General features: G+C 39.9%; 1 protein-coding gene across 11 annotated transcripts in view; it reads right to left on the bottom strand.

The window, feature by feature from the left end:
• Window positions 1-253: 253 nt before the first annotated feature.
• The window catches only part of LOC118340470 (nesprin-2), an 87,615-nt gene continuing 76,504 nt past the window's right edge, over window positions 254-11,364 (bottom strand). For 9 of the 11 annotated variants that reach the window (XM_035678458.1, XM_035678464.1, XM_035678460.1 and 6 more), the window contains 16 exons: window positions 10,738-10,900; window positions 10,115-10,305; window positions 9,523-9,673; window positions 9,014-9,196; window positions 8,181-8,318; window positions 7,663-7,854; window positions 6,838-7,126; window positions 6,297-6,365; window positions 4,952-5,094; window positions 4,674-4,800; window positions 4,061-4,263; window positions 3,807-3,983; window positions 2,629-2,757; window positions 2,359-2,550; window positions 2,086-2,171; window positions 254-1,893 (listed from right to left, as the gene is read on the bottom strand). In XM_035678458.1, the coding sequence (XP_035534351.1) occupies window positions 1,686-1,893; window positions 2,086-2,171; window positions 2,359-2,550; window positions 2,629-2,757; window positions 3,807-3,983; window positions 4,061-4,263; window positions 4,674-4,800; window positions 4,952-5,094; window positions 6,297-6,365; window positions 6,838-7,126; window positions 7,663-7,854; window positions 8,181-8,318; window positions 9,014-9,196; window positions 9,523-9,673; window positions 10,115-10,305; window positions 10,738-10,900 (2,641 nt within the window). In that variant the 3' untranslated portion in view covers window positions 254-1,685. The remainder of the gene's footprint in view (window positions 1,894-2,085; window positions 2,172-2,358; window positions 2,551-2,628; window positions 2,758-3,806; window positions 3,984-4,060; window positions 4,264-4,673; window positions 4,801-4,951; window positions 5,095-6,296; window positions 6,366-6,837; window positions 7,127-7,662; window positions 7,855-8,180; window positions 8,319-9,013; window positions 9,197-9,522; window positions 9,674-10,114; window positions 10,306-10,737; window positions 10,901-11,364) is intronic. The other 2 variants (XM_035678466.1, XM_035678469.1) reach the window with 1 other exon arrangement.

Genomic DNA, 11,364 nt, shown 5'->3' with positions numbered 1-11,364 from the left:
TTTAAATGGAGATCAATACCACCTCTTGCCTGGAGCTGGAACCAGGAGGCGATTATCTTAGCTTAGCATTAAGACGGGAAACAGTTCGCCTAAATCTCTTTCCAAAGTTTGTGCAATTTGTGGTTTTTGGAGGAATTAGGTGCCGACACAAATTGTTTTGATATTTCTGCGTGTTCAGATTGAACAAATGAGAAATGTGTTAATCAGCGAGCTTTAGAGGATTTGAGGTATGTAGAAAGAGCAAGGCTTGCTGTTTCCCCCTGCTTCCAGTCTTTAAGATCAACTAAGCTAATTGCCTCCCAGCTTTAGCTCCGCATTTCGATCTTCTCATCTGACTCTTTAAAAGATTAAAATAATCAATTTATCATTTTTAGGGATTTAAGAGGTAATTTCACCTATAAATCATCTGAGCTGATTTTTGGTTGTAATTCTCTGATTTCAATGTTTTTAAAAGGCTTTTTCAATGACCAAAGAATATACTGTAAGTTTTCTGTCAATTCATACTTCATGTATTCATTTGTTCATCATCAGGACTTCAGGCAAAATGGAAAAAAAAAGCTTTGGGTAAATAGAGTTAAGACAATCAGTGTTTACTACCAGGAAATTAGAAGCATAAATCCAGCATTTGATGTTATAAATAAGCCTTATATTATTACATTCTGTACATACACATCATCCCGCTAAATCTACAGTGTTTCAACAGTGCACTGGTAGGCATGGAAATGTCTGCTCACTATCTACTCAAGAAATAGCATCTAAAAAAATTATGAATATACAATTATGTGTATAAAAGCTCTTATTTTTTACTGTTAGCCTTTACATTCACAAATTCAACCAGTGTCTTTTGTTGTAAAAAATAAACTTTTTAGGAGTTCAGTCTAACATAAAAATAGATCTAGCATGCTTTTTGTTTTCAGGGTCAAGTTAGACAAAATGAAATGTCAACAATACATAAAATAACAACGAGGACCAAAGCAGGAGCAAAATCTGAATAAAAATGTGAATGAGAAGGATAATATGTTTGGATAAAGTGATTTACTATATTGTCACTATCATGTTTAGATGGTGATGTTTAGACCATCAAATTAAGCTTTTAGCACAAGTTCAAGCAAGATAGAATATTGTGATTTCATTATCTTAACTTGGTTTCCACCTCTCAGTTATTATCCAGTGGAATATGTTTGCTGGCTTCTGCAGTGGCTGAGGGATATTTAACCTGTCTTACCTGTTACTGTACGCCTCTTTGCTGCGCCACTGCTATGTACTGTATGCTGCTTTGAAAACTCCACAAATGTCAAGACAACATCTACTGTATGACTTCTTTAGGGGAGCTCTTTGAGAGACTCAAGTGATTGATTTGTTGACTGCCATCAAGACCTTTGCATTATTAAACTAAAAATACCAGCATTTTTTGTTTACATGCAGTGATTTTCCTGATTGAAATGCAATCAAGTGGGTTTTGTTCGTGGAATAAATACAATCTTCTCTATGATCAAATCTTAAAAAATACACACTTAAATATAATTTCTGCCCTTTGGACTTTTTTGTATTTTCTTTTTAGAAGCCAGACGCTTCATCAGCTTAACATATCAGTTTTAAAAGTCAGATGGTTTCAGTGTGATAACAAAGGTGGCTTGTGTTTCTCAATGTCAAATGTCTTTCTTCTATTTCCAAGTATGTTTCTATTAGGTGGGCGGCGGGCCGTTTGTGTAGCGTAACATGGGGTAGAAGGACCAGGCGAAGTTGTTGGCCCCAGTGCAGCTGGGGTCGCTCTCCGACATAGGAATCAGACAGGGGAGGAGCAGGAGGAACAGTAGGAGGAGGTGGAGAGGGAAGGCAGCGCGAAGGGCCCGGTAGAAGAAGGACCGAGGCGGAGACGAGTCCCTCTTCTCTCTGTACGTCACACAAGGGACATGGATAATGTTTATTATAGGAATACATAATACACACTATTAGTAATACACAAGTCAACAAAGTAATTGCACTCTTTTGTAAGCAATGAACAAAACTTTTCATCTACAAATGACGATCCAAACCACATTGAATATTACTACATTAATAGAATATTGACGTCTTTCTGCGTACCTTTGAGTTGAGGAGCCTTTCTTGGAATTTGTGGCCTGAGAAGGATCTGCAGAGGCACTTTGGATCTCTGATGCAGATTCACAATCCTGAATTAAAGACAAAGAAATATTATCGTTACACCTTCTCTTATTTCAACATACATAAAGTGGCATTTAGCAAAAAGAGAAAAAACACACTAAATTCAAATGTCAACCAAGTGATTTTAATAACTCTTGTTTTAAATTAATTTACTTTACAATGCTAAAAGTCTATAAAATACTTAAAACACAATACCAGACGCTGTTGCAGGGTGCTGAGGTCCTGGTCCACCTGCCTCAGCAGCAGCTTCAGTTTGCTGCCCGTGACGTGGAGTTTCTCCCGGGCCTCGTTGCTCTCCTCTGCCTCCTCCTCAGGCTGGAGCTGAGACCACAGAGCCTGGAGGGAGGCCTGCTGAGTCTGCCGGCCCTGCAGCTCCTCCTGCAGATCCTGCAAACCACAAACAGAGATGGTGACGGTGGGTCCTAGCAGCAGAATACTCTACAATACGTGATTATATCTGCTTACTGTGAGCGTGTGGCAGTGTTGTTGCAGGGCTCTGACAGCTGTCTCTGGGTGACTGATGTCCACTGCATAGCGTCTGCTCTCTGCGTGGGCCAGCCACAGCAGCAGAGAATGGAGGGTTTCATGAAACTCCTGTATGGAGAAGGGTAAAGGGAAACTCTTACACTATTGATCTGTTTTGGTACAGTGCATTACATGACTTAACGTTAAGCAAGTTTTGACACAACTATACTCTACTACTATACTTGATAATAACCTCAGGCACTAACACTTAAGATAACATTTACATGAGATTTATTGGCTTAGTTGCAGCAGCACAAATAAAAATAGAAACTATACAAGAGCAATTATACTAAAAGTTACAAGGGAACTAATAATGCAGTATCACCTCAAACAAGTGACATAGTGGTGTTATTAGTAGCAGCAAAGTATAGTTTATGTAGAGTAATATGATACCAACTACTATAATAGCTTGAGCAGCATATATAATATGATAAGTAATTATACTTGACATTTGTCTGTTATGTAATGCAACAGTGTAAAGTTAATAGTATAATATATAGTATGGGATTATAAATAATAAAAAAATAAAGAAATAAGTTGAAATGTAGTATTTTAGTATAGTACGTCAATATAGCATAGAATATCAAATATAGTACAATATACACCAAAATATAAAATATTATGTTGATTTGGTGTGCAGTAATTGTAAATTAGTCCAACAGATACAGTGGAGAGGGAGGGTACATTTAGTGTGTGTAAACGTTTTCTCTATTCAGCAAAACTCCCTTAAGAAAATGTGAGAAAATCTGAAGTTGAAAATGCAAGTATTTATTGTATAGTATTTTATTGATTAAATCAATGAAGCTACTAATACAGCAGTCATGTAAATTAATAACAATATAATGATGAAATGCTTGTATAGTAGCTGTATTTTCATTATTAACCTGCCTCAGTCCCAAGAATGTAAAAAAAGAAACCTCACAATAATACCTGTTAACATTTTTATATCATTGTTTATGGACAAAATATAGTGGGCAGATTAAAATTAATGTCTAACAGCTGTGGTATTTTGCAATCCACCCTCTGTAATAGTCTCCATATGTTAGAAAACATACAGAACAACAGTAATATTGCAGAAGAAGATTTTTCACTTGAGAAACAACTGAATTTCTTCTCACCTGGCAGCGCATCAGCGTCTTCCTCAGACTGGTGTCCCACTGCTGGAGGCCTGTACACGCTCGGCTCCAGTCTCGATTCATACCCGCCAGTCTCTCCTGTAGTTCCGGAGCTTTTTGAGCTCGCAGGTTCATAGACAGCATGACAGACTTGTAGCGAGTAAACATCTTCTGCATTTCCTGCAAGAGAAAATCAGTGAGCACAAACATACTGAAAACGTATCATCAGATCTGTTGTATTCGGTGTTAAATTTTACCTTCAGTTCTTTGGCTCTGGCTGCCATGTCCTCAATACTGGCTGCTGGGTCGGACTGCTGGAGGCGCTCCAGCTCCGGGATCACGTTTTCTAACCAGGAAGTGATGTTGTCGAGGTCAGACATGAGTTGTTGAGGCTCCTGAGGGCCGGCGTGCTGGTCGGTCCTGGACTGAGCCTGGAGCAGCTCCCACCGCTCAATCACACCTGAGAGAGCACAAACATTTACTTTTATTTTTTGTCACAAGGTGCAATGAGAAACTCACCAGTAATAAATACTTACAGACATTAGCACTAGTGGATGTAGATAGCTAAACTCACAGCTTGTCAAACAGAAACGAACGGCAGCAATTGAGGCCAGTTAAACCAAAACACAACATCTTAAGTGTGTTATATGTAAAATACAACAGCATACAGCCTATTTACTACAAATCACTTCACAGCTAACTATTTTGCAAACCATACCGCTGTGTTTCTGAATTTCAAATGCATTTTTGTACTGTTTCAGGCATCCATTCGTTTCTATTCTTTTAACCCGATTAGTAGTAAAGTAGTAGTAGTGCTTGCATTGTGCAATCCATCACATTAATCATGTTATTTTTCCAAGCCTCTCTCACCTGACTGTTTGTCTGAGGCAGTCAGTCCCGTCAGTCCGAGCTCCTCTGGCTGCTCCTCATCATCCAGGATCAGCGAGACTCTTTTAATGTCCTTGATGCTGCCGCTGCACTGAGACATGAGACGCAACTGGAGACACAACAAACACACTGTTAGTACTGCCAGCTGCAAACATCCACACTTGTATAAAGCGTCTACTCAGATTTTTTAATTTTTCTGACAGATCGCTGGTTTTTAACTGGTATTGGTTTACGTGTAGCCATCATGGGTGACAACGTACATAGCCCTGTTTTAGGGGGGTGCTGGTGAGGGTGGGTGGAGCCTCAGTTTGGCCCTCTGAGTCCAGCCGGAGAGACTGTGTTTCTGCATCTCCCTGTGATCGCCATCTAGGAGACTCATGTACAGCCATAGACCTGCTTGAAACTGAAACACAAACAAAAGTTTAACCACAGACATTAAAGCACAACCTCCTCAGCTACAATATGGTAAAGTCCCTTAAACTAATTCTACTTCCTACTAACTTACCAACCTACCAGACTTTGAATTTGGGTATATTGCATCATTAATTAATATTATTTGGTCACAAAGACATATTATATACAGGTCACCAGACTCTCAGCTTAGAAACTTTTGGTTCTGAATGTTTGGCAAGATTTAGCAAATGTCTCAGTTTACAAGCTACAATTAGCTTTGTATTTGGCACAATTTACCATTGTCAACTCAATTAATGGATCTGAGGGGAAGCATAGACACTGAAAGAACATTTATGGTGATCCAAGTAGCGAAACTTCACTTTACGATGAGTTTGAGCAGCAGGAGAGAGAGATTGTGGCACCAAAGACCCAAAGCAGGGAAGCTGCAGCTGAAAACTTTAGTAAAATCAATGTGAACAATCAATTTTGAAGAAAAAGGTTAAGCTCTTGTTGTTCTATGTATTAAAACAATTAATCAGAGACACTGTGTATAATTCAGTGGCCAGTGAGGGTGGCTGATCATTTCAAAGAAGGTCTTTTTCATTTCATTTAAGGTTACTATATATTTGAGGGGGATAAAAGACAGGATGTAGGAGGATCAAAGGCCCTGAAGAAAGGGGCTGAAATGAACACAACAAAACAGATAGGGCCGGTGATAAAATGGTCTGTTGGAGAAAGACACAGGTAAACACAAATTCTTTATATATGGAAAAATAAATGAAAGAGATCCATCCAGATTAAAAGTATCCAATGACCAATAATTTATGCATCCATGTGTCCAGTTAGCTTTAATCAAAATCAACCCGTGTTTAAAAAAATATTTTTTGCAGGGAAATATTAGAAAAATCTGACCAGTATTTGAAATTTTGACCTCTGATTATATCCTACCCATAAGCCAGCTCATGAACCATTTAGCATTCAAACCACAGAGTTTGTAAGATAAAGAAAACCCTTTAAAAAAAAGAAAAAAGGTAGGTTTGCTTCGGCATTAAAAGATTTTCCGAACCACACATACAGGAAGGATCAGAGCGGCAGCAACAGCACACCATGCAGTAAGATCCCAGTGATGCATGAGCTGCTGAAAATGCATGTGACCATGAAGAGCTGTGAGCGGATTTATTAAGCAGAAGTTAAAGATGTTCTGTTGCCTACCCAGGGAGGAGGCTCGTAGGGCCTCCGGGGCTTCAACAAATTCCTCCTGGCTCTCAGTGAACTCCAACTCTGGGAGAAGAGAGGGGTCAGACTAGAGGTGTATGGATGTCTATGATTGTGTGTGTGTTTTAAGCCTAAACGTTTAATTTAATGGGATGTCATAGATGTTAATCACTTTTATTTTGGTATGGCTACCCGCAAAACTTAAGTAATCCTTTTCCAGTAAACCAGGAACATTTTTAGAGCTTGAACTTGCATTACCACTGGAGACACCTGGATCTAAATATCCTCCGGCTCAAACTGTTCTTTTCTTGTGTTTCCAGTCTCCCTTTGAGTACTTGTCTCCTTTGCAGGATCCATTTAAACGTCACATGTAAGGAACAATACCCAACAAGTTGAAGTGGGTGCGGTCCATCACTCGTGAGGATTCTGGTTTTACGACCTTGCGACATTTAAAACCCTTACGGCCATAAAAACAAGGGAATGTAAGAGTGTGTGAACATTTGCTGTACCATTAATCTATACAACACTGTAAATTTACCAGATAGTGCACTGAAGTAAGTTCTCTCCTCCTCATCATCTTCCTCGTCCTCATCATCCTCATGTGACGATGACCCTCCTACGTCTCCTGTGTGGTCCCACTCCAGCGGCAGGGAGTCCACGCTCACCGGTGTCTCCCGCCCTGAACGCTCCAGTGGAGATGCCAGCAGGTGGGTAGGTGTGGCCGGGAGGCTTCCTTGGCTCCGCCCCAGCCATGGTCGGCCAATCAGCTCCAAGCTTGACTCCAAGAAAAAGGTGGTACCAGAGAGCTCCGGTTCTTCATTGATCATCTGAGGCAAAGAAATAACGTATAATGTAATAATGTATTCAGTCAGATGTGTGATCAATAAAGTAGTATTCAATCTAATATGCTGCCACAAGTGCTTTTAACAAACTCTAGGAAATCTGATCCCATTAGAGCTTTTACACAGCAGCCATTTTGACATGAAATAGTAAACAGGTGTTACTAACAGTCAAACAGAGTCAGGGTGCAGCTGTTGTGCATGTGGGTTCACTGAAAAGACTCAACTACACTAAATGGAACAGAACCTTGATTGGTATCATTGATAATATCTGTGTTTAGCCTCTAACGTTAAAATGTGGCATTGGTTTTGAGGCATGTTTTCTAGTCACACAGCTCAAGATCGTCCAGCAGGGTCGCTAAAATATAAAGTTAAACAGGTACAAATATAAATCACAAGTGTACAATATAAAAGTCAGTATAAGTTGAAAATCAAGATTTGCTTGTTTGAAAAAAAAAAAAAACTGCATAAATTAGGGTATGAATGGAAGAATGGATGTAGTGTATGTGTGTGCTCTAGCTCACCGGGGGCTGGCTGAGGCGCTGGTGGAAGCGGACCAGTCTGCTGAAAACCTCCTGGCAGTAGGAGTGCAGCTCCTCCAGCTCGTCCTCTATCAGCGCTGCATCCTGCGGTGAGCTCTTCTGGATCAGATCCTCTCCGAACACTATCAGCCCGTCAATGCGCTCTGTGTTCAGGGTGATCTCCTTCTGGAAACTCTGCAGGAAGAGGGTTGGATGGGTTGGATGAATAGAGACTGAGTCAGGAAAATGAGAATAATGCTGAGAATCAAACACAACTGCTAATAGTATCTAAAAGAGAAACTGAGAGAAAAATGAACCATGGTTTTTTAGCTTATCATCTTAACATACAGTTCTTCTAAAGGCTGCAAAATGTAAACAAGATGTTTTGGTTGTAACTTCTCCTTAAGAAAAGCGTAAATGCTTAAGAAGAGGCACATTTGTTCAGAAAAATTAACTGAGCAGAGCTTTTTTGTGATTCAGTTTGATCCTTGTCTGTATGTGTGTCTGCAGTGTGTCCTCACATTGAGCTGTTGTATCTTGTGATGGACGTCACTCTCTGAAAAGTGCTCGACGTTGGTGAGCTGCAGGTCCAGCTCAGTCAGCCACACCAGCATGCTCTCTCTGGTGCCTTCAAATTCCTCCCTCTGGCTGGTAAAATACTGTGAGGAAGGTGAAGGAAAATATGACAGGCATATATTTATTATTGTCTTTTTGGGGCATTTTATGACTTTTTATGACACAAGTGAAGGGAGGGAGGGGTAGCAACAAAGAATGTAAATTGGGGACATGGTGCATCTTAAACCCTCCACAAATGCATTTCTCCTCAACAAACTACTTTTGCTAAAACCAACTGCAGTTTCTTGAGTTTCACAGTTCATTCTTTGGACAAACAATTGCCATTCAGTGTCCACTTACTTTGGGTTTTCTTTTTCAGGTCTACTGCACTGATGTAATTTTGAGTTTTAATGTTCTAATGTTTGATTTTATGTTAAATGTTTTTTCTTGTTTAGCATGATGTTGGAAATTAGATCTTTCGCTGTTATGTTGAAGATCTTTAAATGAACCAGATCAAAAATATATAAAGATAAGACTGACAGAAAGAGGAGGGAAGCAGACAATGAAAGTCTCAGTCCAGATTTACACCCAGGATGTCAGAGATAAACTAAATGTCATTCAACATAAATATGTGCATACAGTATGTGTGTTGAACATAGAACACACAGTGACACACAATAAGTAATTCAATTCAAACGTGTTGAAGATGAAAATAAACAGGAGGATGTGATAATCATACATTTTCCTCTGCGTTTTTAACAGCGCTGCAGTGTCATGCCCTCTCTGTCCTGTACTGTACCTTGAGTCTGCGGAGGATGGCAGCCACTCTGCGGTGCAGGGTGTCCCAGCGCCGGTTGCCTTCGTGGACCATTGCTTTGAGCTGGCTGGCTCGGTCAGTGCGGTTCTCCCTGGCAAGGCGGCGGTACTGGTTATTGACCAGTTCCAGCTGGGTCAGCCGCTCATGAACCTGCCTTTGGAAACCCTAAAAAGAACAGGGAAAGATGGGATGAACCATGAATTTAGAGGAAAAAACTATTTCACAAAAAGACATTTTATATAGACCAGGATTACTATAAAATGTGAAATAAAAATAATCAGAAGATTGAATGATAATAAAGTAAGAGCATTTTCCATAGTTATGGTTGTGCAATAGCAAGAAGGCAAACACCCTTCAACTCTGCCAAGTCAATTCACAAACAATTCACAAACTTAATACAGACAAATGAGAATATTTAATTTTGCGAAACAAACAAGCAAACAGAACGAAGCTACTTCAAACCTCTTCCATCTGCCGACCTCACAACTGACCTCAAACTTCTTGAGCTCCTCCTTGGCGACAGTATAAAGGACGTCTGCAGAGTTGGGGTTGGCAGCGGTGCGCTCGGCCATCTTGAGCCAATCCTCAAACCGCGAGTAGTCATCGAGGAACTTGCACCAGAGTCTCGACGTCTCCTCAATCCTACAAGGAGACATTGTACTGGAGTTACAGTCCGCTGTGGAGGTTATTTTATAAAACATGATGGCTTTTCTGACCTATAAGTAGACTTATTTCTTTACATGTAAGCATTGCCTGGATGTTAAAAACAGTGACATTATTAATTATCTGTAATCATCTGAGTTTTTTAAAATTTGAATCACTCTTAATCTGAAGTTTTACATTCAATTTAAATTATGAATTTGATTAGAAATTAGCTAACTGGTATGGGACTGCAGAGTGATATATTGGATGTAAATGCCTTCCTGTCAGTAGTAATAGTAGTACACTAAGGACCCAAAGAAGTTAAGTTTTCCTATTGTGTAACATCTTGCATGCACTGATCTGACTGATTTATTTGTAGTGAAAGGTGTGAGGACACCGTACAGTATATGTGTGTGTATGTGTGTGTGTTTTAGTTCCTACCTGAGCCTCCTGTCCAGAGCCATGGAACAGATAGTCCTCCAGCGCTGGTCCAGGCTACGGCTGGTCTCCTGCAGGGAGTCGCTCTCCGCCTCAGTGCTGCCAGCAGCATCTTCATCCCGCAGCAAAACGTCGCACAGACTGAGTACTGACGCTACGCCCTCCGTATGCTGCTCGATGTCCCTCTGCAGCTCCTGGACGGACACGTTGACGGACATGAAGACAGGCATTGCATCAGTCCATACCAGTGAAACCTTATGTTAAACATCAGTCCACAGACGTACAGACAGACAACAGGGGCTCACTGCATGAGACCACCACTCCCAAAATTAAACAAAGGACAGATATGAATTATTAATCATAAAGACAGACAAAGAGTGAGAGGGAGTGACAGTGAACCGGAAAAACAAGAGTGAGAAGAAAACGTAAAATTAAAATGTAACTTTACAAACAATACTGTAAAGACAAACAGACGACACAACTAGAAAGAAGAGTGAAACACATAGAATCAAAGAGGTAACTCAAAAACAAAAGTTTAAACCACTGGTGGATGGGCTTAGCAATAATAAGCATTATAAATTAACTAAAGTGAATTGATATGTGTGGTTGTGTGTGTTTCTGTGTACCTGCTGCTCGGCCAGCCTCTTCTGGATCTCCTGGTGGTGACAGACACTGTAGGTGATGGGTCTGGACAGCTCGGCCTCCATTCGAGAGAGCCAGGAGCGGAGGTTACTCATATTCTTATCCAGCTGCTGCACCGTCACCAGAGTCTCCTTCAGCTTCTTCACCCTAAACACACACACGCAGATTTATAAACTCTATGATCCAACGTTCACATTACGTAATCCATATTTGAATAAGCACTCATGACAAAGATCTGTACTTATTTATTAGGACTGTGTGTACTCGGCTGTATCTGGTATAGATAATGTACTTTTTTACATTACAAGTAAGTATGTAATATAGCATATATTTTATAAAATAAAGATGAATTTGCCAGTAATCCACAATAAAACATAAGCAAGCTAATATTAAAGGAATATATAAATAAATAAGAACATTCTTTTGTGGCAAATACTTTTTTTTTTCTACGCTTTTAATTGTCTCATACTTAATTTTTATCTTGTGACCCCAACCCCCCAGGGCCACTGAGCATTTGGGATGTTTATTTTATTCTATTTTATACACATTTAAAATGATAAGATAGAAAGAAAGACAACAGAAAAGCTTGTACAGTGGTGTGAAAAAGTGTT

Source organism: Morone saxatilis, unplaced genomic scaffold (genome assembly GCF_004916995.1).
Source record: "Morone saxatilis isolate NCDOM2014 unplaced genomic scaffold, NCSU_SB_2.0 Contig7, whole genome shotgun sequence".
NCBI classification, from domain to species: Eukaryota; Metazoa; Chordata; class Actinopteri; family Moronidae; genus Morone; species Morone saxatilis.
The sequence above is the reverse complement of the archived record's forward strand: the minus strand, read 5'-3'. Positions and strand labels throughout refer to the sequence as shown.